Source organism: Suillus clintonianus (assembly GCF_016758775.1).
Source record: "Suillus clintonianus strain FC179 chromosome Unknown DEU56scaffold_14, whole genome shotgun sequence".
Classification (NCBI taxonomy): Eukaryota; Fungi; Basidiomycota; class Agaricomycetes; order Boletales; family Suillaceae; genus Suillus; species Suillus clintonianus.
This window is the reverse complement of record NW_024539238.1, coordinates 82,756-107,976: the sequence shown is the minus strand read 5'-3', so window position 1 is coordinate 107,976 and position 25,221 is coordinate 82,756. Positions and strand designations below refer to the sequence as shown.

The window sequence follows — 25,221 nt, the reverse complement described above, 5'->3', positions numbered from 1 at the left end:
GTAGTTTCCAACAGCAGAATATGTAATCACTGACGGTGTGCCAGGGTACGACAACTGATTATCATGCCACAGCAAGCTGCTGAAGTTATACCGAAGAGAACTATGGTTGCATGGGCGGTTTCTTATGGCAGGACCCGTAATCGCTGACAGTGTGCCAGGGTATGACAACTGATTGTCATGCCACAGCATGCTGCTGAACTTCTACCAAAGAGAACTATGGTTGCATGGGCGGTTTCTTATGGCAGGACCCGTAATCGCTGACAGTGTGCCAGGGTATGACAACTGATTGTCATGCCACAGCATGCTGCTGAACTTCTACCAAAGAGAACTATGGTTGCATGGGCGGTTTCTTATGGCAGGACCCGTAATCGCTGACGGTGTGCCAGGGTATGACAACTGATTGTCATGCCACAGCAAGCTGCTGAACTTCTACCGAAGAGAACTATGGTTGCATGGGCGGTTTCTTATGGCAGGACCCGTAATCGCCGACGGTGTGCCAGGGTACAACAACTGATTGTCATGTCATAGCATGCTGCTGAACTTCTGCCAAACACACCTAAACTATTGTATGGGTAGCTTTCGATGGCAGGGTCTATCATTACTAACGGCAGGTTGGTGGTATTGTGGTCAAACACACAAAGAGATTCTCATGCAATGCAAATACGGATGGAGCATTCATCAATGACATTAATATTATGTATTACAGGCAGTACATAGTAACACATTTAATTAAGTAGTGTCGGCAGTGGCTCGTTCTTGTAAGGCAGCGCGTTTTTCCCGAATTTTTGACAGTGCGCTGTTTTTGCTGGTACAGCGCTGTGAAGATGACGAATTAGGAAAAACCCGACTGTATAAGCGTTAATTTAGACTTTATGGGTGGTGAGGTGCATTACGAACCGTGTCCACCACATCATGAGGTCAGCTACTTCCTCATGCTCATCAGGATCCTCCAACAGGTCAAGAATGCTATGGTAGAAATTGTCGGAGTCCGTGACCATGTCGGTACGAGAAAATACAGAAGAAGAAGTTAACGAAAACCGAACCTGAAAGATAGATCAGCAGGGGTTGTGTCAATGATGAAAATTGCTGCGTGCCTGCGTGGCGATGTAGGCCAGGGACCCTTTAGTTACAGACTTCATGCCATGAATGTAAGCATTGCCAGAGCGGGTAGCTTTTGGCTCCTTGTCCACCGAGCTCGGAGACGTGAAGACATGTTTGAAACCCTGCAGAGGGGAACTGCGTTGAGTGACAACTTTATTGACAATGGAATTTATTTACGAAGACGAGGATCTCACTCCTCAATAAACCCTTCCACGGATCTTCGGGATCATACACATAACCTGTATATAGAAACATGGGCCACTGGTCACCACGGACTGCGGTTTCACCACTCATGAGACCCTGCTTTGTCCTGGATAATGTTATGATGGTTAGTTGGCAGACGGTGGACGGCGGAAAAACTTACTCTGCATTCGACCAGTCGAGGCCTGCGGGGCAGAGCAGCGCACCGGTCACTTCATGATTAAAGCCGCGGTCAGATTTAATGTTTCGAGAGAGGGGCGGTATGACAACTTGTCCTCTGGGCACAAGCCATTCAAGGACGGCAGATTTAAGTGTCTTGGTATCATCACCTCGAGCACCAGACGCCCCTTTACCCAACTGCAAGATGATAAGTATGCTAACAGGAGGTATTGGAAACTTACTAATTCTCCCACGTGGTGAATATCTTCCTCCTCGCCATTCGCCAGACGTTCTAAAAGACCGGGATAAGAGTCTACTAGCTCCATGAACACCCGGTGTTCCCGGCGAACACTAAAATTGAAAATGTTATTAAGTGCTGTTGGCATGTAGTTATCGCAATTGCACTCACTCCGCTGGATAATCCTCTATTGGAGTATCCTGTAATTCTTCGAGCCGAAGTACACCTGAAGTAAGGAGAGCAGGATAGTTGCACATTGCAAACACGGTCCGACCAAAATGTCGGCCGTGAAGAACTAGCGGATTCGATGAAGTCCTGATGAGGGGCAAGTCAGGAAGACGGTAATTCAACACTTGAAAGAGCACGTACGCCTTTTTACGCGGACCCATGTGAAGCGCTGACCCACGACGCTTGCGCGAAGGCTCGTGGGACGGAGGATGATTCTCATCGCTACTCATACTGAGTTGAACTAAGCGGCTCTGATGACTCTAATACCAGTAGGAAACGAGACGCTTTATATGTCCCAACGGACAATACCACACGGGACAAAAAACCTGCCATCCGAGCGCCATCGATATCGTAACGGGACAAACGACCGTGAATCCGAGCGCCATCGATACCGTAAGGTGACAAAAAACCTGCCATCCAAGGCGCCGTCGATATCGTAACGGGACAAACAACCGTGTCATCCGAACAAGATAGATATCTTACGGATGATTTTCTAAAACACCGCCCTAGCGCCATAGCACACATGCTACATAAGTCGATGGCTTTTGTCCCACCCGCCATTAGCGTCAACAGCATTTGGATCTCGGATGTCCAGATCGCCCTCTCGGAAGCGTTCAAGGCAATGCGTTCACCTCGGTGATGGTAATATAACTCTAAAGTAGGTCTTCAGTATGGCATGCAGTACCAAGCTCATAAATTTACCTTTCAGCTTCCAACTTTCCACTGTGCACACACCGATGTGCTATGATACAGGTGGCCAACATGGTACTGATTGCAAGTGAGTGATCATGTTACGGAAGAGCAACTCAGAAGCTAACCGCGCATCCTTCGAATTAATTGTTAATTTCAGAGGAACTCAAACCACAGGTGAGATTCCATACTTCGGAGGCATAGATTGTGCTACCAGGTCTGAAAAATATGCACCTAGACACTGACCAACAATCCAAACGCGAAGCAGAATCTGAGCTAAGTCAAGTCAAGGAAAAGCTAAGGAACGCATACGATCATATATCATACCTTTCGGATAGGGTGGGGATGTACAGGCACAGATGGCTAACAGAGTACTACCGCGCCGAAAACCTCGAACTTCATATGCCCGAAGGTGTCAATATCCCCGACCTTGATCAAATTCGAGAAGGTATCGCTTCTCCCGGCTTCATGCAAGATTTATCGGTCTGGGATAGTGAAGGTTCAGAAGCGAGAGAGCATCTTTGAGCTCGGGGGTGTATCGGTTGCAAGAAAAACATGGGACGCAGCTGGTGGAGGACATATTGAGTGTCATGGGGCAGTAGATGATGCTGGCAAGCACGCAGAACGGGCTAGACTTCATGCTTTTAGTGACGAAGCTTTACTCGAATTTGCAAAGTGGTGCTACGTACAAGACAGAAGTAGTTTGCGATATATCCGATTTGAAGAAGCCGGTGTCAATGACATGTTGCATGCGCGACCATATCTGAAACCGGGCATGAATCACAATAATCTGACGAAGGTTAAACAATGTCCTTACAACTATGATTGGGCGGACAGTGCGGGTCTACCCCCTTCCATGACACGCATTTTTCTTGCGCACTAAATGTCATATAGTATTTCTAGAGCTAACTTAAATATCGGTTTTTGTGCTTGCTATAGATTTAAATATAGCAAGACTCGAAACTTTCCACTCGTCATAACACATGTACGGTACTTATAGATAAAGTAGACTTAGGAGCCTCGCGTCCGTACTGAGAATAATTCTAAGTGTAAAAAGACTCATACTATGTGAGCTTGGGATGATGGAAGTGCGAAAGAGGAAACACTTTTTAGGGAAAGCCCTAATATAGTGAACGACGATAATTCAAACTCAGACGGCATTCGGCGCCAGGCAAGCATTCACTTGCTAATCGGGTGTTGCCGGCTGGGTCTGAATTGCATAGTCATTCAGTATATCAACTGTGCCACTCACGTGCAATAATCTCTTTCCCGACTTCCAAAGTATTTTTGCGTTGAGGGTGTGAAGCATGTGAAGTAGAATTGTGCGGGCGAATGCCGCCTTGCAAAATACTAATGTAGCGGGTAGGCGGGTGACTTAGTACATTTAACCGCCCAATGTTTGGAATTACTCTACGCTGCGAATACTACAGCGGGCGGGACTACAATGTGTAACAATTTATTTGGCAGAGCTCACAAGTATATGATCATACCACACAATTAGGGCGTATACTGTGCCGTCGGTCCACCATGTCCACACTTCGCACCGCCATTTTCAGAAGACAATGCTGCTGCACTGTGGATCCACAATGTGTACACCCAGAATTTGTACCGCGAGCATCTGTAAGTATTAGCTAATCCACAATAGTGGTTCACTATAAATACTGACCTTGCGCAATGAACAGGTCTTCTTTCTTTTACCACTACTTCGATACGATACCATAGATATCACGGCGAGCATAGACTTTTGAATAGCTCTAAGCATTGATTATAGTACGTAGTATTTGTAAGTTCACTGTAACTCTGAAGGTGATTCTGCAGATCACAGATAACACATGCTAAAACGCGCCGGATCCAACGGCGATGAACCTTCCCAAAAGCGCCTCAGAACTGATCAAGGTGAGTCATAGTATAATGTTGTATCTCAAAATATCGATGAGAATACAGGGAATTCGACAGCACCATCGGCACTGACGGATAATCGTGCATGGGCATTTATGGAACAGTTCCTCATGACCACGATGACGTACTCAGAGATGGAGGACGCGTTTTACATGTACCTGGGCGATCGGTACTCTCCAGATGACTGGGCGGAAGCCAGAGATGCGTTATGGTCCGGTGAGGGGGAACGACGAGGGGTTTCGTTGGAAAACCTTCTCCGCGTGAAGGACAAATACCTGCCTTGGGGTCTCCTCTGTGCCAACAGAAGGTTCTTCCGTGTCCAGATCTGCATCGAGGACGGTCGGTCGCTTGTCAATCTCACGCGTTCGACGATCACAAAAACAACGCAAAAAAGTAAGCACTATCTCATGGACTACTAACGGTGTATGCTAAACGAACGATGTAGACTCAAAATAGGTTTCTTCTTCTTGAGGCTTCAGAAGATGACGATGAGGATGAGGAACGGGAGGAGGATGAAGCAGAAGATGTCGATCATCGTGGTGGAACGTCGCGCGGTCGCCGCCGACCATGCGATTGCCAGGAAACGTCGGCAAAAGAGAGATTGGCTGCAACTATTGCAGACATGGTCATCAGGTTTGAAGAGAATCCATCGCACTCATCACAAGGTCGCCAGGGCGTCACCCACAGAGACACCTCGTTTTCTGACGCAATCGTGTCAGCCTCAGGCCAAATGCAGCCAGCTGACAAAAGGATGTATCTGCTTCATGTACAAAGTACGTCTATTGCAAATAACGTAGTGTAGCGCTCATGGTATCATAGGAGCTTCCACTGAATATATCGCCGAACATCTTCGGAGGCAACAACTTCCTGTTACCGTCTCACCTTGGGTAGCAGGCCAGCTTTATGTGGTGACTGATTCCTTCAAGTCCATTGTCAACTCAATTCCTGCATCACATACTCTCGCCCTAAAGGAGTGTCTTCGCATCACGGAGGCAGAACGTGAAGCAGTTGAACGTTCACGCTCCGAACTTCCCAACCAGGCGTGGGTGAGGATCAGGGACGGGAAGTACAAGGGTGATATCGCCCAAGTCTTCAATCCTAGTCTCCCAAATGGTCTTGTCGCAGTCTTAATTGCTTCACGGAACCTCCCCTATCCCGTGCCTCGAAGATCTCAAGCGCTGCTCGAGCGATCTCGCCTTCCGAATTCCAAGGCGGTGTCTGATATACTTCGTGATGGCGCAGTAGTAGGACTAATGTACAAAGGAGAAAGTTACTATAGGGGCCTCCTACTCAAAAACTTCCCCCGCGATCGTCTAGAACTCGTCGTCTCCCCTCACGTCGATGATATTCATCTGCATCTCCAATCTGGATGGGACAAGCCATTCCTGAAGAAAACTGTCGTGGCGTTTTCCACTCGGTTCCTGCGTGTGGGGGATTATGCGAGGGTCATCCAAGGTTCTCTTCGTGGAGAGCTCGGCAAGATCGTCTCGATTGACCATACTTGCGATTCTGTTGGTTTGGAATTGACCTTTCATGGAGGTTTGGAAGACATAGAACTTCCACTCCAGGACTTAGAGCGCGTCTTCCGGGTCGGCGACTCTGTTAGAGTTGTAGCTGGTTCGTTCTTGGGTTTAGAAGGATACATCATCCAAATGGATGAGGACATTTTTCGCATTTGTCAAGCGGTCTCCAAGGAAGAGGTAAAAGGTCTTCGTAATTCGAGAAAAAACTCAATTGTCTAACACTTCATGAATAGGTGGAAATTTCAAAGTACTACTTAGATCGGCGTCCGTTGAGTCATGCACTCCCATCACAGCTACCAACGCAGCAATATTTCGAGCCTTCCCCTGACTCCGAATCTATTGAAATCGGGGATAACATACGAGTTGGGGACGGACCACATGCGGGAAAGTTTGGCATCGTGACCTGGATTACTAGTGGATCAACTTATCTGTGGTTCCGCGATGTCTGCACTCAGGACGACACGGAGTCCAGTGGTGAACTATCGAGTATCTCAGTTCCCACAGCATTTGTTCAGCGGACGAACCTCACCCACACACTTCAATACACGAAGGAAAGGGGTTATGACGTCAGGCCAGGAGACGTCGTGAGTGTTGTCCGTGGGCCAGAATATGAAGCAAAAGGGTTCGTGCATAGCGTCGACTTTCCAAACGCTCGGTTGACCCTGGTATCTGACGGTGACCGCTCGCTCGTAAGTACTCTTCATCTCTACTCGAGCATTCCTGACTTATGGCAGGTCGATGTTCCAATGAGATTCGTGGCAAAAATTCGCAATGCCAGCTTGGATGCGTTTCGCAACGATATTGGCCAAGAAGTCTTCATTATCGGGGGCTACCAGAAGGGCTATCGAGCCACACTGTGCGATCTCACCTCCGAGAATTGCACCGTTACTGTGCATGGGCAGCGGCGCACCACGGTTAAACTCCCAGACGTCGTCACTAAGTGAGTGGCATGCCTATTTTTGAGCTCATTTTAAAGGCTAACTACTGTCAAGGTATGGAATGAGGCTAAACGGGGCGATGCTCGAAGGCGCCGAGTTCATCTCGTTCTGTGACATGCGGAAACGATCGTTCCAAGCACTACCACCTCGAAGCATCACCCCGCCTGTCGAAGATGTTCCCGCTTCCACCATAAATCCCACCCCGCTGATCGAAGATGTTCCCGCTTCCACCGTAAATCACACCCCGCCTGTCGAAGATGTTCCCGCTTCCACCATACATCCCACCCCGCCTGTCGAAGATGTTCCCGCTTCCACCATAAATCCCACCCCGCCTGTCGAAGATGTTCCCGCTTCCACCATAGATCCCACCCCATCTTTATCTAGCGCGTGGTCCACTTGGTCCGCAAGGCCAGAGAACACTGATATGACGCATAACCCGACGTCGAGCGTCAATCCCAGCCCATCGACAAACGACCCCTGGACTGTCGATAAGCAAGACATCCAACAGAGCAATGACGCCAGAGTGTGCAAACCGCGAGACAGCAGTAAGTCCTTGACGGAGGCATCAGAATATCTACTTATTTCATTACAGCCCCAATCCCTTGGTTAATGAGCAAGGAGTTTGCCTCGAAGCTCTTCACATATCATGTGGTGTTGAAGGTCTCCCCGAAATTCGAAGGAGGATGGCTAGCCAAGCGATTTGTATCAACAGCTTGTCCTGACCCCTTCTGTGGAGAGAATGGACCCGCACCTGAGGATTGTGTCGCAGTATTCTGCACATCTAATCACACGGGCGCCAAACTCCAACACCGTCATATCCCTGCCCAGGATCTCAGCCCGGCCCCACCACGCAAAAAACACCAACAGTGTCTTGTTCTGGACGGGACTCATCGCGGACTTATTGTAACTATATCAAAGTGTAGCTCCGCGAATCGTACTATCGAGTTCATCATTGCGGGTACCGTTACCTCAACTCTACGTTTCGATCAGATATGTCTAGTGGAACCCTCAAAACATGGGATATAATAGTCCGTACTGTATTTTACACGATTCTCTTTATTCGGAACATCATTTGATTCCATACTGACGCTGTTTTTACTTTGGCCAACAATGTTTTTCATACATGCCCCACTATGTACTTACATACCATATATATAATCCATGTGCAACGCCACATCATACGTACTACGTAACATGAACAATCACAATACAGTGTCCTATACCACCAGTTGCCACTTTGGCCCGTAGACTGTACCGAGATTGTGTGAAAGTTGTTTACAATACCTGGCAACCAAGTGGTATCGAGTTTGAATAGACAACTTCGTACATACATAAAAAATTGTCCCACAGTAAAATATTGAGATTTCGCGAAAGACTAACTATCGAGAATGACTCGGAGGCGGTCATATATAAATGAGTAATATGTAGGTATAAGGTCCTGTGGTGTAGCGGTATGTGCATCGATGGTATAGGTTTTTCGGCCAATGACTCTGGAGTTCGAATTCACGATTTTGCATTGTTAATTTCTCGGCGTTTTTTTTTGTTTTAAACTATAGCGCCGCTTGCAGGGCTGTTTCCCAGTTCTCAAATAGCTCTCAACAAAACCTCCAACACAGAAACTTATGGTATATCAGAGCTAATTTACACGTCCATGGTAGGAGTCCGTGGGCGGTTGTGTTGTGGCATGTTGTGCCATTAGCCAAAAGTAGAAATTCATGTGTGCTTGCTCTTTCGGGTGCTGCCGGCTGAGTTTGATAATTCAAAGTCAATCACTTTATAAACCCGCAGTGGTTGTTACTTCGCCTCTTTTTCCATTCACTATCCCACTACATTAGCATACTTAGTGTTGTAAAGCGTATATAGAATCCTTGTAAAGCATTTATCGAATCCTTGTAACGCGTATATCGAAGGTTTATAGTCGTTGTGCAGCCATAGTGTAAATTAAGCTTTTAAGGCTACGAAGATGTAATCATGTACGAGCGCCAATGTGACATTGGATAGTCGCAGTAAACTAAGTTCACGTGTGCTGGTGCCGTACACCAATGCTTCAATGGGGAAGCACCAGACTGAAGGTGAGACGACCTTCCGTCCATATGAAAATTCTGATCCGATGTTCAGGTTACATCCTTGTCGTCCGATCTCGCATCAGCGTAAATGGTGCGCTTGGTAGTCTATTATCTTGGTCTAATTGCTAACTAATCTGCTATCATATCCGTACCCCAGTGCTGCCACATATCACAACTAACAGCAATGGGAATATGTTTGCCCATGTCCATGGAGTCACCGCGATGACAACGTGAAGGACAGTTGATCTCTGAAAGGGAATGAGGGTAGGAAGACGCATCTAATTGTGAATAGATACCTCTCCGCGGATAATACACTGCAGGTATGTAGACTCTCCCAAAAAACTTCTCCACATTCACTAATAGGAAGATGAGCCCATCCGCCGGTCTTGACATACAAGAAGCACACTTACGCATATATCCGCAATTGCCGGTCGCGCATTCGGCAGCGTATTCCCCTCTAGAAATCCCTGTGGCACGCTGAAATATTGAGGTCTCGACATAACTGCCGCCCGTGGCGCAAAGGCAACATGGGTAACGAAATACATGTGCCTCACGATAAGTCGCGAATTGAGAAGGGTGTATTTTCTGCCCGTATTCATCGGCCGGCCTGTAGCCATGTACCCGTGAGTGACGAACAGCTTTTCATCCCAATAAGACCTTTACCATTGAAACGTTGTCAGTTCCCCCGTTTCAGCGTGGTAATGCAATATGCCATGGCGGCAAATAAGGATTGCCACCAGCATCTTCAGGACGTTCGGGTCGACTTTGAATTCTGGTGGTTCGAGTGTGGAGCACTCAGAAGATGGGGAAGACGGTGGGGACATTTTGCGCACTACAAATCATATGACTGAACACGCAACATTTATACAGCTATGCGGTTATGTCACCACATTTGCATCTGATCCCTGCGCCAATCTGTCAGCGTCTCGCCTAAAACCCTGCCATTCCGCATCGGCAAATCACGCTATTCGCCTGAACGACAGCAAAATCGCGCTGTTCGGCTGCAATTCTACCCTCGAATTTCCCCCTCAAATTCGCCAGTGACAGACTCCTCGGCCCATGCCTCTATGTCAACGCCCGGTTACGCCTGCATATGCAAGCGTACATTCACGGCGCAGAACCACTTCATTCAACATCAACGATCATGCTCCCACACAAAAAAACGCCTTTCTTCGGCTATGTCCTCGCTCAAGGAGTTCGTAAGCCGCAGGAAAAGGACGCGCACAGTAGACGATGGCGCTGGACCTCGATCGATCGATGAATCGCCCAATCGATTGGCCAATTTGCCCGCAAACCACTTGGCATCGGGGGAAGCCAACGCGTCCGTTGTCATCAACGCGGCCAATGCCACTGTTGCTCCACCCATTTCACCGTGTGCTTCTGCGGCGGGGATCGTCACCGGTGATTGTGAGGTAGCAGAAATTGAAGAAGAAGAAGGCATGAGTTTGGCACAGCGCCGACCGAGACGTCAGAATCGCCAAATGCCAAAGCGATTTAGAGACGTACTTCCTGTGCCTCCGCCTACTGTGCCAGCGGAAGTCCGAGAGCTACCTCCAGCATCAGTTGGTGCAGTCGTCACGTCTGACGAAAGCTCAACCTTACCGTCGCGAAGTATATTCCGCACGCCCCCCAATATATTCGGGCTAGTGCGTCAATACTTCTCCTCCACACCGCCATCCCACGATCCGGAGGAGTATGTCACATTGGCAGACCTCTCCTTTATACCTGGCAGCCCTCCAGTCGATGAAGCATCCGACCCACCTGCTGCTTCAGTCAGCGACTCCCAGTATCATCCCTATCCAAACCGAGCTTCGTTCGAACTCGGTGATTGGTACTGGAACCAGGGGATGCAAAAGTCTCAAAGGGACTTCATGAACTTAGTAGGTATCTTGGGCGACAGTGCCTTTAGCTGTGCCGACGTGAGCTCCACGCACTGGAAGAACATCAACTTCCAACTGGGCGTCAACGAGTATGACGAGGAAGATGGATTAGAGTGGGAAGACGAGGATGCTGGTTGGCACAGAACGCCAGTGTCCATCAACGTGCCCTTTTCTCGTACCACTGACACACCAGGGCCTCGGGTCTACCAAGCCGCCGATTTATACCATCGCTCCCTCGTGTCTGTTATACGGGAAAAGATTGCCAACGCTCGAGATAGCAAGCTTTTCCATTACGAGCCGTACGAGCTACGTTGGCATCCTCCCCACCTTGATACTGAAGTCCCCATATACGGAGACCTGTACACGTGCCCGGCTTTCCATGAAGCCCACAGCAAACTCCAAGAATTGCCCAGGGAACCTGGCTGTAATTTGCCCCGAGTTGTAGCTGGTCTGATGTTCTGGTCTGACGCTACGCAACTGACTTCGTTTGGCACCGCCAAACTGTGGCCTACTTATATGTACTTCGGCAACGAGTCCAAGTACCGCCGCTGCAAGCCATCGTGCCATTTGAGCAACCACGTCGCATACTTCGAGACGGTACGCCTTCCAACAATGTTCTAGTACTGATTGCCTAACCCTGCACTGTCAGCTCCCCGACTCATTCAAAGATTTCATAGGTGGCAAAGGCATGAGTTGCGAGTGTGCGACCCACTGCCACAGGGAACTGTTTCACGAACAATGGAAGATATTGCTGGACGGCGAGTTCCTGGAGGCGTACGAGCATGGCATCGTCATTCATTGCTGTGACGGCATCACACGAAGATTCTACCCTAGGATCTTTACATATTCAGCAGATTATCCTGAAAAGTACGTGGACTTGTCGTGCTCTTCATCGTCAATTCTAATTTCACCAGGGTGCTTATAGCTACTGTTCGAAATCTTGGAGGCTGTCCATGCCCGCGTTGCCTTATACCTAAGGAACGCATCCAGAACATGGGGATGCCTCGGGATAGGCAACAGCGCGAGACTATGATCCGAAATGACAAGGGAAGACAGACTCAAGTAAGCACTGCTCGTTCGTTGATCTACGAACAGAACTTGGCGGTCGGGAGTGCAGCTGTGGAGCGTATTCTGAAGCCTCAGTCCTAAGTTCCTACATCGGTGAGGCCTGAGCATCCATCGCCGACGCCGACAATCGCTAACCAACCCATAGAATTCATTCATAGATCGCCTTGGTCCGCTGGGATTCGACATTTTCAAAGCCCTCGTAGTTGATCTCTTACACGAGTTTGAGCTCGGCGTTTGGAAGATGCTTTTCATTCATTTGTTGCGAATTGTCGCGGCGCATGACAAGGCACTTATCCACGAGTTGGACCGGAGGTATGTGACATGATTGCGTCACCCATTCAGCTGACTTCCCCGCCACAAGATACAGGCAAATTCCTACGTTCGGCACAGCAACTATCCGAAAATTCTCAGCCAACGTTTCGGACATGAAACGCATGGCGGCCCGAAACTTCGAGGACCTCCTCCAGGTATAACATCATTTCCATCGAAGTCAGGATGGGGCTGACGCAATCTAAGTGCTCTATCCCTGTCTTCGATGGTCTTCTCCCAGCCCCGCACAATCGTGTTGTTCTGCAGATGCTATTTACCATGTCGCATTGGCACGGACTAGCCAAGCTCCGCATGCATTCTGAGTTGACCTTAGAAATCATGGACAAAGTTACTTCCGCAGTTGGCGAACAGTTTCGCGCATTCAAAGCTACAGTTTGCTCATCTTACGAGACACACGAACTTCGCCAGGAAGTCGAAGCTCGTACCCGCCGTGCCGCAAAGCAATCGGCAAAGAAGGACAAGGAAAGCGCTCGCCTCTTAGTACAACGGGAGGCGCTGGAGTCGCCGATATCACTCAATAACGTGCAGCGTAAAAAGGTTTTCAATTTCCAAACTTACAAATTTCATGCTTTAGGCGATTATGTGTCTACAATCCGTCGATATGGCACGACTGATTCGTACAGCACCGAACCGGTCCGTCCTATAATATTTACTCTCCGTCCTTGACTCACTAACCGCTTCAGGGCGAACTTGAACACCGTTCTCCTAAGGGCAGATATTGTCGCACGAATCGCAAACATTTTGTGAAACAGCTGACCCGGATCGAACGTCGTCAGGCTCGGATTCGTCGTATCGGCGATAAAGTTCTTCATCGCCCTCACGTCGAAATCGCCGAATTAGCGCGAAGCCCAGACGTCCACCACCACATTGGCGGTACGCAGAAGTACCCTGTGCATATAGGAACGTACTTGGTCACCCACGAAGGTGACCCGGCGATCAAGGTTAGTGTATTCATAGTCACCATACACGCGCTCTAACACGACGCTGCAGAATTTCGTTCCGAAGCTCAAGGATCATCTATTGCATCGCATTCATAATTCCAAAGATGCCCCATCTTCGGGGGAAGAATATGTCACCAATACGATTATCATCAAAGACGACCGTATGTATCGCCACAACATCGCCAGGTTCAACTACACCACCTACGACGTTCGCAGAGCTCAAGACGTCCTCAACCCACGAACGTCCCACCGCAACATCATGGTTCTCAGCAACGACAACGATATGGAGCGCAAAGATCATAGATTCATCTACGGGATGGTACTGGGGATTTATCATGTTAATGTCATTTATATAGGAAGCGGCATGATCGACTACACTCCACGACGATTGGAGTTTCTATGGGTTCGCTGGTACGAGCCTGTGGCTCAGGTATCCGCCTGGGAATCCTCGACCTTAGATCGAGTGAGATTTCCGCCTATGAACGCTGAACACTCATTCGACTTTGTTGATCCCGCGGACGTCCTAAGGGGCTGCCATATCATCCCTTGTTTCGCGAAGGGCACGAGACATCCCAATGGACCGGGAGTGTCCGCATGTTCAGGGGACAAGAACGATTGGTTTGAGTACTACGTGAATCGGTGAGTTTGTTAGGGGAACAATGCAAAAATAATTGACGAGCTCATGGATTCAGGTTCGTTGACCGCGACATGCTTATGCGTTTCCACTTCGGCCTGGGAGTGGGGCATGTATATTCTCACCATCGCTCTACGCAGGCCGAAGCGCGAGAAGGCAGTGCAGTACGGGCTGCTGCTACTTGTGATGAATACACAACAGACAAGACCATCGACAATGAAGAAGCCGCCGATGAAGAAGCAGATGACGATGAAGAAGACGGTACCAACGGTGGCCTTACCCTCGAGGAGCGCTTTAGTTGCAGTAATGAATCGTTGTTATCTCAATTTGGGCAGATGTATGGTAGCGAATTTGAAGTAGATTACGAAAATTAGAAGATGACCATTTGGGCAACCGGGATGGCGCCAATAACACCGCCCAAGACCGCCAAATAGCACCGGGCTGGCGCAACTGTCTAATTTGTCTAATGCTAATGTGACACATATGCACGTAATAAACGTGAACGCCGCGATGGCGAGCGGATTGTGATGGTATGTAAATACTTCTAAAAAGTTGTTGTTTCCTAAAATCTTAACAACAATGTCATTCACCCCAGATAACCACCAATACCACTCAAATACGAGTTTACCAGCTCGGAATGTTGTATGCTACATGTATTGGAACTACCTGGGTTCAGTGCTGCCGTATTATGTGTGTTTTTTTGCCTTGTCCACTAGACCATTGACTCAAGTGTTTCTCCAGGGACCTCTCTCGGGCTCATCTGATACTATGTCCTTTGTTGGGTACACCGCGGTCGGGCTGCAGCCAACACTATACCCAGTATATGTTAGTATTTCTATTCTTTGAGATTTTATCTGGCGTCTTACTGTAGCCCGCAGTGTCCACTCTCATTTCTAGAAGCTGTATGTCCACTATCTTTGTGATCATTATATACTGATCAGCTCTACAGATGAAGAGTCGTATCATACTGTCTGCGTATTTGCAGACCGCATGCATGCATGCCTCTGCATTCGAGGCAGGTCAAAGCACTGATGTCCCTGATCTACACCTTGGTGGTCAGTTGAATCTAAATCAATCCTCGCCATCCCACTAACTAGCCTTGTAGGGCGCCCCTCCTTCTGCAATCATAGATCTACCTCCCAGGTGGACCAGGCAGGGCCACGACACCCACACTCATATAGTCTATGATTGCTGCGTAAGTTCACATTGCAAGTTTGGTCATATCTCTCTTAACGATATCATAGGCTCCATCCGATTGTCAAACCGTCGTTTTTTGGGCCGAACACCCTTTGGGGTACAATATGCATACATTGCAAATATCTGGATCCCAAGATATGGCAGACGCGTATTCTTCCGCTTCGCTAAACGATTATTCGCTCCTGAATTCCTGGGGCATGTCCAATCTCAACACGATATCGGAGGGCAATAGTGATTTTGGCGCCTATGAGAGCTACGAGGCACCATATCCTTACTCTACTCATACTCACTCTGCGCCTCATGCTGAAGACGAAGCACATATCGCCGCTAACGAATTGCATGATATCGACGCGCCTCCCGCTTCCGAGAACACCAGCACTCTGCAGGGCATCATGACGGTATACCCGAAGTGGCAGTTGGTCCTGGCCTACCTGCGGCTTTTGATCAGAGTTGCAATTCTTAAAGGGGAGTCTGAGAACCCTAATGACATCACCAGGACTTCGAGTGCGACGAGAGACGAGTTCATCCGCCCCCTCTTTGCTCAGAGTCTCGTTCGGGCAAACACACCTGCTGCGGAGTTGGAAATAGGTCAGAAACTCGTTCATGTAATACGCTCTGCTTATACTGATTACTTTCCAGTTGTTTCTACTAAGGACGGCAATATCATAAGTGAGCGCGAGATCTTGGTTATGGTAAGTATGTCCGTTCTTTGATTCCAATAATTGTCTCACCTCGAATAGGCCGCCTCGTGGGTGTACAACTTCATTTATGACTGTAGGCGCGTAGCGTACGAGGGAATCAAGCATCCCCGGGCTGGCTTTGGGTTCGGCGCGATATATGGTGTCGCACTCAATGCTAGGGTTGAGTTTGTGTTAAAACACTTCATCCCACCACTTTCCACCCTTCTTCCAATTGAAGTGAGTGTTTTGAATTAACTTATGATGTATTTTTTATTATGCTCCATAGAAAAACGGAATAGTTTGGTTTCTCCAGTCGAGGTTCGCTAAATCACTCCTCTGGCATATCGTTTTTAGGGTCACTAGGCCGCACGGTGCCCGAATCCACACGTCCCCTAACCTACCACAGGTCGTCGCTGATCTTGAACCTGATGCGTTCAAAGGCGCCTCCAACCCGCCATTAGAAACCCTCGCCTTTGTGGGGTCTTTTGTCAGTGTGTCTAATTCATGGGCTTTTCGTTTTTAAAACTGTCACATTGCATTAGTGTTTCCACGCGCTGCTCCGATTCCTGAAGAGGGCCATAAAAGCGCACCGCGGTCTTACCTCCATGGAGGATTATCCGACTCCCCGCGAAATTCATGACCAAATAATTGTAACAATAATCATGTTACTGCAACAGCACGACGACCCAGGACTGCCTTCACTCCAGGCCCAGATGCTCCAGTTTTGTGACCTTCGGTGAGTTCGCTTTCTAAGAGATCGTTTCTATGTTGCTAGCTAACGGCAATGTTTCATGTAGCACGATTGATGTTGTACGGATTGTCCGCCAGTAAATTTGCCTCTCATATCTTGTCCGTGCTTGCTCTCTCATGTACCACTTGTATTTGCTACTTGTGATATCGCTTTGGTCCTGTGATCTCCTAAACCGCATGCGCCATTTTACGCAACCATCGAGCCAATCAGTTGGTGAGTGCCTCGTCTTGCGATAAGCTCAAGGAAACGTGTTTAAAATGTGTGCATATTTTTTTTATAATTTAATTCTGTCGCTGACATATGGTGTTTAGAGTTTGATTCTATTTTCCGCCATCTTGCCCGGAGCAGGTTTGGCGGATTACAAAGCTATGGCGGATATGGTGATCCGTGTTTAGAGTTTGATGACATTTTCCGCCATCCTGCCCAGAGCAGGTTTGGCGGATTACAAAGCTATGGCGGATATGGCGATCAAACTTTAAAAAACTCCATGTAGGCGGATGAATGGTAAGTTGTCATTAGGCGATCGTGTGACTATCCTTTGAGCCTTTTGCTCCCCACCAGCTTCAACATGTTGAGTGTTAGGTCGATCCCAACATGTAATCCTATGTTTGCCTATTGGAAAGAACAATTGTTTGGAATTGAACACGACGAAAATGCTCTGGCAAATTGGCTTCAAGAACGCGGTCCCGTCACTGTCAGTACTCTGAGATGTTTTCATGTTCTTTTCTAATAATTTCACCTCCAGCTTTCAGATTCCCTCTTTATCACAACTGTTGTGCTGTTTGGATTAGTCGACTCGCATGATCTTGCAGGTCTCCTTGAAGTAGCCCTTGAGGAGGTTGAGACGCAAATACCTCTCCATCAAGAAGAGGAGAACTGCTCGGTATTCCTTCAGCGAGGAGGGCGTTGTTTTATGGAGCATGCGAAGAACTGAACACTAGAAACCAGCCAGGTAAACTACGTTGTTGAAATAATTGTATCAACAACACTTAATTTATTCCTAGTTTCGTGGCGTGTAGGCCCAAATTTGACACTCCTCGCAGTGAACCCTGTTGGGTATGTGGGAACATGCCCACCACCTAGCTCGCTCGATTCCAAGTGCTTCGGACCTACAAAGGCCATGGAGAAGGCTGCTCATGACAAATGTCATGCCTGGCTTCTCGCGTCATCTCAATCTCAAGACACTACGCAAGTTGCTTCTAATGCCGGCACCCCCCCCAACTCTCCTCGTCTTCAAGAATCCCTCCTTAGGGTGAGTGTGTGTTGAATTCTGAGGAACCTGGTGTTTTAACCTTTGAACAGCGTGGTGACATACTTTCCTCCCTGCCCCGTTCGATGAAATCTTGGGTCGATAATGCGACATATTCTATGTACATAAGCGCGTGTTTTGCAGAAACCAACGAGCCCCTACGTATCGACAATAAAGAGAGGTTCACCCGAAAGGAGTACAAATCGCCGGATACGCTCATGTCTATTTTCCATATTCTGGACTTGAAGACGCAGCGCGCACAGGCCGAAGCAGATATGTTTTCCGAAGCTATTGAACGCACCGCTGAGATTGAGCTCACTGATGACGGTAGGCGTGCAGCTTTGTTTTAATTATATCGCACTAAAATCAGTGTAGGTTTGTCTTCTGGTTCAGGAACGACTACGACATGTGATTCACGTTCACCTCATGATTGGTTTGATGATTGGTTTTCTTCTTCTTCTGCACCTTCTAATGCTTCCGACTCTGACATGCTGTGATACTCTCAACTTTAGTTTGTAGCCATTTACCCTCCCAAGTTGAAGTTGATCTGCCATGACTTTCACTAATGTATCGACGTTCCACGAAATTCGGATGTACGTTCGGGTTTGATCTATGTTATTTCCTACTACTCTTGTTCTATCATATCTTTATTTGACATGCGCCCGTGATATGAAATACCAGTGATGATTTACGTGTTCATTGCCCGTCTGGCGATCTGTGACTCGGAGTCCCGAGTTTGATTTCTTTTGGGAGAGGGGTGGGTGTGTGTGTGGGGTGGGGTGGGGGGGGGGGGCATCCCGTTCGGTCCGATACTCGCCGATTTCACGACCAAAACTTAACACCAGTGGTATTCTAGTACGTGCCCTGTGCCTAGTAGCTAACTTATTATCACACTCACCGAGATCACAGGATCTATAGCCGTCTCAAGACTCACTGAATTCGCCATTGCAACTCCTGCATACCCAATAAATCATCCCGCCGGGTCAACCCTAGCAAGGATCCAACAACTACAGTTTTATCAAGTATGTAATTACCAAAAGGCGTCGCAGAACCACCTTGACACCCCATCCAGTCATGCTGCCCACTACTTGTTAGCAATTTGGGCCCTTGGAACATCTGGCCCTTTGATCACATGAAGACACTCACCTCAACCATATGCATGATGCTTTCCAGGCACCTGACCGCGTTGTCATCGGATTCTCACGACAGTCAGAGATATCCGCAAGAGCTGCGAATGGTGTGTTATTCGATGCGCAGCGTTGTAGACGCAGCCTCATGGATTTGGTCTGTTCTAGCCACGTCGTTTTTTCCACCTTGGCTCAGCAAGGCATGCTGGACTATCCGGTTTTTGGACTAAGTCTTACTAGAAATGATACCGGAACATTTACCCTCGGTGAGTCCCTGCCGAGTGCCTGGCTTACGGATACTCATGTCTTTGTGTTGAACAGGGGCTATCGATGTATCTGTCGTGCAAAATCTCAGCCAAGTTGTATTGAATGAGGTCGTATCCTTATCTCCGGTCGGTACGCAAACAAATACTTCTGGCTACGTTTTCTGGGTGATTCGTATGAGTAGCTTCGCGGTAAGGCATTTGATCCTGCGATCACAATGTGGAATACTGACTTTTTTCAAGGTCAACGGAACCCAGTACACTCCTCAACCAACCTATCCTGGCCCAAGTGACAACTCATCGATTGCTCTTTTGGATGTGTAAGTAGCCAGTAGCTTATCTACATATGTGCGCGCTTAACTCTCTGCCACAGCGGCACTCTAGGACTGTATGGCCCATATCAAGATGTCAGCTCCTGGTTTTCTTGTCGACCGACTAATCTTTATGTTCTTCTAGGTAACACGATTGTACAGTTCATTTCCCAGTATGCCTAGTTGACGAAAGTAAGTTATAATATCAGCTTTGGGTGACTAGCGGTTGATTAAGTAGCCTGTGTATGCGCAAAAATCTATCTCCCAGGGAAGGAAATTCGCTTGTTTTGGAACCTACCGATTATATGTTTGGCCGGGGATCCCGGATCTTTGTTTATCTTGGTTTAAAGCTTCACCCCCCAGTGCCGATGGAGCCGACTGGTTGTTAGGTACAATAGCCTGCGATATATTCCGTGCCGCTTAATATCACTAAACCCTTCACTCGTCCAGGAACTCCATTTTTGCGGACCGTCTATTCGATAGGGAGGTATGTTGAACTTCCTGGTTTCTTTTCAGATATTGTTTATCAGGTTTTTTGTGTAGTTACGGAATTGACTACCAGGAGCCCCCAATGATTAGCTTATATCCCCGCAACAATGCTTCAGCACCTGTACAGCCTTTTTCAGTTGTCAAATCCTCCTTTTCGTCCGAATTTGCGACAATTGCTACCACCCTGCCCAACTTTGTCTACACCCACTTACACAACGCCGTCATATGCATTTAACACATTGGTTCCAGCCGTCTATAGCGAGATTGTGCAATCTGAGCTCGCGACGAGCACGTACAGTCCCCTCATAGGGACACTCGCCATTAACGCCACCGCCCTCCCTCAGGTGTCTGGTGCATACACACATCACGTTACGAATTCAAACACTCTTTATAATGGATCGTCGTCGATTTGACAGTGTGCCATCCTTCCTCAGCTCTACGTCAAGTTAAGCGGCGTGAGTGCATACTTCTCCCACCCTTTCATACTTTCGTTCACCTTCCAATGCTCGCAATGAGCGTATTTGATCCTCATACGAAGCATTCGAACCCGCTTCCTCTTCCAGAAGCCGTCAGCGATCCAACTGCAGCTGGTGAAACTGCAGTAAGTGCTTCGTAATTGAAATCTGTCGCTCTTGCCATGTTGACTGCTGTCACGGTGCGTTCTAGGCAAACCCCCGTGGCAAAACTCGTCAGTTGTTACAGAGGTTCAAGAAAAATGTAACTGAACAAATATCCGTAAGTCAACGGCGACAGTGAGTTGTGCTGAAATAAGGTGCTGAAATCGTACAAAGCGCTTCATCAGCCGTGGACCTACCCAAAACCTCAATCATGAGGGTGCTCCATTGACTCCGAATATCGAGGTAAGTGGTCAAACTCGCGCGTCAGCTACTGTCCTGTTTCTGAATTCTGATGGTCCCGCGGGTTCAGAATACCCCCTCTGGTGTGAAAGAAGGTGTTGTTCCCAAATTGGCGGTCGCGCAAGTCCAGGGAGTCCCTTCTGTCGTGAAAGAATCAGTGGACGCGGTACTTCAAGCTGCCGATAAAGCTGCAGTTAATATGAAGACCCATTCACCCATGGAAGTGCAGAGCAGGAGCGCAGCGGGCAGTGGTGAGAAATTACTCATGAGTTGTCGTATAAGAAGTGGTTCAAATCGGCTCTCACAGGTATTTTCATCGTGCACCAAAACGCTCAAACACATCCCAAGCCAATCTTGCTGCCCCTGTAGCAGGAGGTTATCGGGGCGGCACCCGTAAAGGCCTTGATTTGACATTTGGTGGCCCCGTATGCACTCAAGCGTAGAACAAATATCTCAAACCACTCGGGATATTCAATGGTGACATCTACGTATAACATTTCGCAATCGTCGGTTACTTTAGGCGTCCCCCTTGGGTTGCATATTTTTCGCGACATAGTAGTTGCTTAACCTGTCGCGCCCTCACCCTGCCGCGCCCTCATTCGCCGTGCCCTCACCCGCTCCCCCCCGGACTCTCATCGATTTTATCCTACAGGCACGTCAGCAATAACCGCCACTCAATTTGTATTCACCACGCACCTCTGTAAGATCCTCGCGATCCTCGCCACATGCCGCTTCAACCACCCTTTCCTCCCCTCACCACCGACCGCCGCCTCCCTCTTCACCCTCTCCTGCATGCGTCTCACCTCCCTCTCCCACGCCTCCCTCTCCCGCGCCTCCCTCTCCTGTAGCCTTCTTGCGCTATAGCTAGATCAGCCACGCGTCGACTGATTTGTCCGATATCGATATCAACGTACCTTTCGATACTACAGTACTGCTGCATTGTCATCGTTGATTAGTATGAGATCGCGGTCGAAGAATAATATCTAATCACATTATTTTGCGGTCCCATGAGTCCTTTGTTGTTGTTTGAAGTGCTATCGAACAGGGTACTGATAGTGTGTGTTTAAAACAGCGTCTACCTATTCTGGCTGGTCTCGCCAAACATTTCTTATAAAACCAGTCACAGCCACGCGCACCCATCCGTTGTCGCTCACGCTCATTTTCGTCAGCATAAACCTGCTCCATCCACGCACTCAATCTTCACCTTCAGTACACAGCAAGGACAAACTTGACGTTGACGGCACGCACAAGAACGCGGTCCTATTCAGTGGGACTACGGGTACGTTCAATGCTTGCAGTTTATTGCTTCCTTAATGTGGTCATTCGGCTCTCAGGCCAGGGTCAAGTTACTGCAGCGACTCCGGACGGTGAATGTCTGGGACTCGTTTTCAGATGTACAAGATTTTGGCGCTGAACTGCCTCATCACCGCGTACAGCTTGTCGGTCCAGTATCTCGACGGTATCAAGTTCGGTGATTATCAGGTAACGGTTAGCGGAATGTCGATGTCCGTCTGTTTCCTAGCCCTGGCCAAGGTGCGTCCATGCTTGACCGATTTGTTTTGGCCATACTGAGCGTTCGACGACAGCCGGTTGAAAAACTCTCCCGGGAGAGGCCACTAGGCAACATCTTTAACCTCTACCTCCTACTATCCGTGCTGGTCCAGTTCGCTCCACACATCATATCGCTCGTTTACATCACGAACTTGTCGCATTTCCATGAGCCCTAAGTCTCGGTCTATTTTATTCTGAAAATTTTCTGAGTTCTTTGTAGAGCTGGTATCATTGACCTCGAAGTTCGAGCCCAGTCTCTTGAACACCGCCATCTACCTTCTGGGCCGCTCTCAACAGGTCTCGACATTCACTATCAACTTCCAGGTAAATTATTTCGCTGAGCATGTTGAAGTTGATACAATGGATGACATTTCCTTACAGGGCCGCCCGTTCCGTGAGGGAATCCGCGAGAACTCGAGCTTGTACTGGGGACTTATTGGCGCTAGTGCTGTTGCATTCTCTGGAGCTTGTAGACAGACTTCATGCCCGAGATGAACAGATGACTACAAATCGTCGAGATGGAGGGACTGGTGCGTCGCTTCCTGATATTTCGCGTCAAAGTCTTACTCTTGTTCTCTTAGTTCAAAGTGAAGTTAACCAGCGTCATGATCGCCGACTTTGTTGGTTGTTGGATTATCGAGAAGCTCTGCAAACGCCTCTTCGCAGATCTCGAACCCAAACCGTTAGTCACTCGGGGTAGGGAACGGAGGGAGGCGGGACGAAGGGAAGAGGCTAGATTAGCAGAAGAGGCAGCTGCAGAGAAGAAACAGTAAATACGCTGCATACATGTAGCTAGATGCCCCACGCAAAGCTTTCGAGATCATAATAATATTGTAGACTTCTCCTGAGTATGTTCGGAACGGAGTGGACCGTCGCTTTAAGCTCCGCCTGAAACACATCCAAATTGGTGCAGATAGATTATACGACGTTGCACTCGTGTTCAAGTCAACTCACAAGCAAAACATTCGCGCCCTTGTAACCTTTCTCTGAACCCGTGCGGAGGCGCTGAGATGCTCAATTTTGAAGATGTCGAAGAGCGTGATGGTTTGTTTCACTGATATCTTGCCATATCATTGATTAGCTTAATATTTGACTTTTGATTTCAGGTGTTCGTCTTTCGTGGAATGTATGGCCTTCTTCTCGGATAGAGGCGACACAGACGGTGGTCCCGATATCGGCGCTTTATACGTCTTTGAAGCAGCGAGAGGATCTTCCTCCAGTAATATACGAACCCGTGAGGTGTAAACCCCCGTGTCGTGCTATTCTCAACCCGTATTGGTATGTCTCTTCTCTTCCTTACTCGAGCTCTACTAATCATAGACGTAGTCAAATCGATATCAGAGGCAAACTATGGATTTGTCCATTCTACTTAACTCGCAATCCTTTCCCGCCTCATTATAAAGACATCTCTAACACCAATCTACCCGCCGAACTGCTTCCAAAGTACACGACAATTGAGTACACACTATCTCGTCCTGCTCAGGTTCCTCCCGTCTTCCTGTTATGGTACATATCCATATTTATTCATACCCACGTGCAAGTTTATCACCTTAACTGCCAGACACAAGTACACGAATTGGGTTATGCCGAGTGCAGCAAAGTATATGTCTTCCGTGGTGGCAAGGAGTATACGCAGAAACAGATTCAAGACATGCTCGGACTCAGCACGACAACTCGCGCCGCACCCCGCACCGGCCAGCCCATGCCCCAGCCGCCCGTTTCTTGCTTCCTGTACAGCAATGCGAATTCCAGCTCACTGGTATTTTGGAAGTACTTGCAAGTGATCCTTGGCCCGTTGTCAATGACAAGCGCGCTTTACGTTGCACGGGTGTGGCCGTCAGTGTAGCCGTTGGACTCCTGGAGGTGCGCATATCAATTGTGGTGAGAAAAGCACCCGAGTGATGATATTTTCCAGACGACTTTCCCTAACACGGGCGCACGCATAATGATTTCTACGGGCGGGCCTGCAACAGAGGGTCCCGGCATGGTTGTCAGCAATGAGCTGAAGGAACCCATTCGCTCTCATCACGACATCGAACGAGACAGCGTCAAGCACTACAAACGCGCTATAAAGGTTCGTCCTAGATGACTGCAATCATGTGCGATGACACCATAGTTCGCTTTGTTTTAGTTCTATGAAACTCCGGCGAAGCGAGCATCTAACAACGGCCATGCTGTCGATCTGTTTGCTGGTTACTTGGATCAAGTGGGCTTGCTTGAGATGAAGTCCCTACCAAACTCGACAAACGGTGTTATTGTACTATCGGATTCATTCGCTACGTCGATCTTCAAGCAAAGCTTCCTGCGCATGTTCAATAAGGACGACCAGGACTTCTTGCAGATGGGCTTCAATGCGATATTCGACGTACAGGCAAGTCGTGTCGGGGGTCCTGGTTCAGTGGCTGGAGTCCTGGCTCGTAGGTACTAGTCACTACTGCATGTTGTAGTCAGTCCTCGTCCATCATCATACACACATCTACGCTCGCACATCCTATCCAACGCTCTCACATCTAATCATCTCCCCAAATACGACTCAAAGGCCAACCAGGCATTTGCAACCCGCCTCGCCAGCGTCCTCCAACCAGGAAACCTGGTATGGGTCCACGACTACCATCTCTTGTTAGTCCCTCGCATGCTCAGGAATGCGATGCATTCTGGTGCCGTGAGTGCTTTTTTAACGATGACGGCAAGAGTACTGATATACTACGCGTAGGGTCATCGGTCTTTTCGTGCACACGCCTTTCCCGAGTTCTGAGGTGTTTAGGTGTTTACCGCGTACGTCCTCCCCCATTCCCCACACGTCTACATTCCTTCCTCGATCACCCTAATCAGCACACTAACCTAACGCAC

The 25,221-nt window shown here is 48.4% G+C and overlaps 11 protein-coding genes across 11 annotated transcripts; 9 read left to right on the top strand and 2 right to left on the bottom strand.

Annotated features, from left to right (window-relative positions):
- Positions 1-729: 729 nt before the first annotated feature.
- DEU56DRAFT_869791 (uncharacterized protein) lies at positions 730-2,157 on the bottom strand (the record flags this gene model as incomplete). Its single annotated transcript, XM_041355584.1, has 8 exons — positions 730-847; positions 898-1,043; positions 1,095-1,223; positions 1,279-1,411; positions 1,466-1,659; positions 1,704-1,812; positions 1,871-2,014; positions 2,069-2,157. The coding sequence occupies 8 exons, from the start codon at positions 2,155-2,157 to the stop codon at positions 730-732; spliced, it is 1,062 nt and encodes a 353-aa protein (XP_041211708.1).
- Positions 2,158-2,689: 532 nt separating this feature from the next.
- On the top strand, positions 2,690-3,500 carry DEU56DRAFT_753385 (uncharacterized protein; the record flags this gene model as incomplete). The annotated part of the gene is made up of 3 exons (XM_041349713.1): positions 2,690-2,705; positions 2,856-3,065; positions 3,112-3,500. 3 exons carry the CDS (start codon positions 2,690-2,692, stop codon positions 3,498-3,500), a joined length of 615 nt encoding a protein of 204 aa, XP_041211707.1.
- Positions 3,501-4,449: 949 nt separating this feature from the next.
- DEU56DRAFT_909508 (uncharacterized protein) lies at positions 4,450-8,003 on the top strand (the record flags this gene model as incomplete). The annotated part of the gene is made up of 8 exons (XM_041357109.1): positions 4,450-4,513; positions 4,562-4,909; positions 4,996-5,289; positions 5,336-6,216; positions 6,273-6,728; positions 6,774-6,979; positions 7,032-7,522; positions 7,570-8,003. 8 exons carry the CDS (start codon positions 4,450-4,452, stop codon positions 8,001-8,003), a joined length of 3,174 nt encoding a protein of 1,057 aa, XP_041211706.1.
- Positions 8,004-9,027: 1,024 nt separating this feature from the next.
- Positions 9,028-9,894, top strand: DEU56DRAFT_753383 (uncharacterized protein; the record flags this gene model as incomplete). The annotated part of the gene is made up of 6 exons (XM_041349712.1): positions 9,028-9,049; positions 9,096-9,134; positions 9,201-9,273; positions 9,336-9,363; positions 9,505-9,666; positions 9,724-9,894. 6 exons carry the CDS (start codon positions 9,028-9,030, stop codon positions 9,892-9,894), a joined length of 495 nt encoding a protein of 164 aa, XP_041211705.1.
- Positions 9,895-14,927: 5,033 nt separating this feature from the next.
- On the top strand, positions 14,928-16,604 carry DEU56DRAFT_929173 (uncharacterized protein; the record flags this gene model as incomplete). The annotated part of the gene is made up of 8 exons (XM_041358671.1): positions 14,928-14,951; positions 15,002-15,091; positions 15,141-15,681; positions 15,733-15,785; positions 15,834-16,010; positions 16,060-16,260; positions 16,316-16,509; positions 16,571-16,604. 8 exons carry the CDS (start codon positions 14,928-14,930, stop codon positions 16,602-16,604), a joined length of 1,314 nt encoding a protein of 437 aa, XP_041211704.1.
- Positions 16,605-17,125: 521 nt separating this feature from the next.
- Positions 17,126-18,270, top strand: DEU56DRAFT_929171 (uncharacterized protein; the record flags this gene model as incomplete). Its single annotated transcript, XM_041358670.1, has 5 exons — positions 17,126-17,218; positions 17,270-17,407; positions 17,477-17,776; positions 17,827-18,100; positions 18,149-18,270. The coding sequence occupies 5 exons, from the start codon at positions 17,129-17,131 to the stop codon at positions 18,268-18,270; spliced, it is 924 nt and encodes a 307-aa protein (XP_041211703.1).
- A 658-nt stretch (positions 18,271-18,928) lies between these two features.
- Positions 18,929-19,602, top strand: DEU56DRAFT_909504 (uncharacterized protein; the record flags this gene model as incomplete). The annotated part of the gene is made up of 4 exons (XM_041357108.1): positions 18,929-19,166; positions 19,222-19,355; positions 19,407-19,483; positions 19,548-19,602. 4 exons carry the CDS (start codon positions 18,929-18,931, stop codon positions 19,600-19,602), a joined length of 504 nt encoding a protein of 167 aa, XP_041211702.1.
- Positions 19,603-20,474: 872 nt separating this feature from the next.
- Positions 20,475-21,263, top strand: DEU56DRAFT_929170 (uncharacterized protein; the record flags this gene model as incomplete). The annotated part of the gene is made up of 5 exons (XM_041358669.1): positions 20,475-20,564; positions 20,630-20,698; positions 20,755-20,823; positions 20,891-21,071; positions 21,103-21,263. 5 exons carry the CDS (start codon positions 20,475-20,477, stop codon positions 21,261-21,263), a joined length of 570 nt encoding a protein of 189 aa, XP_041211701.1.
- Positions 21,264-21,399: 136 nt separating this feature from the next.
- Positions 21,400-21,766, bottom strand: DEU56DRAFT_909502 (uncharacterized protein; the record flags this gene model as incomplete). The annotated part of the gene is made up of 3 exons (XM_041357107.1): positions 21,400-21,466; positions 21,517-21,678; positions 21,735-21,766. The coding sequence occupies 3 exons, from the start codon at positions 21,764-21,766 to the stop codon at positions 21,400-21,402; spliced, it is 261 nt and encodes an 86-aa protein (XP_041211700.1).
- A 446-nt stretch (positions 21,767-22,212) lies between these two features.
- DEU56DRAFT_929169 (uncharacterized protein) lies at positions 22,213-23,144 on the top strand (the record flags this gene model as incomplete). Its single annotated transcript, XM_041358668.1, has 6 exons — positions 22,213-22,353; positions 22,407-22,525; positions 22,549-22,553; positions 22,592-22,695; positions 22,753-22,840; positions 22,960-23,144. The coding sequence occupies 6 exons, from the start codon at positions 22,213-22,215 to the stop codon at positions 23,142-23,144; spliced, it is 642 nt and encodes a 213-aa protein (XP_041211699.1).
- Positions 23,145-23,295: 151 nt separating this feature from the next.
- On the top strand, positions 23,296-25,126 carry DEU56DRAFT_929167 (uncharacterized protein; the record flags this gene model as incomplete). Its single annotated transcript, XM_041358667.1, has 8 exons — positions 23,296-23,415; positions 23,478-23,649; positions 23,698-24,102; positions 24,153-24,234; positions 24,287-24,445; positions 24,503-24,764; positions 24,819-25,033; positions 25,085-25,126. The coding sequence occupies exons 1-8, from the start codon at positions 23,382-23,384 to the stop codon at positions 25,124-25,126; spliced, it is 1,371 nt and encodes a 456-aa protein (XP_041211698.1). The 5' UTR covers positions 23,296-23,381.
- Between the last annotated feature and the right edge of the window lie 95 nt (positions 25,127-25,221).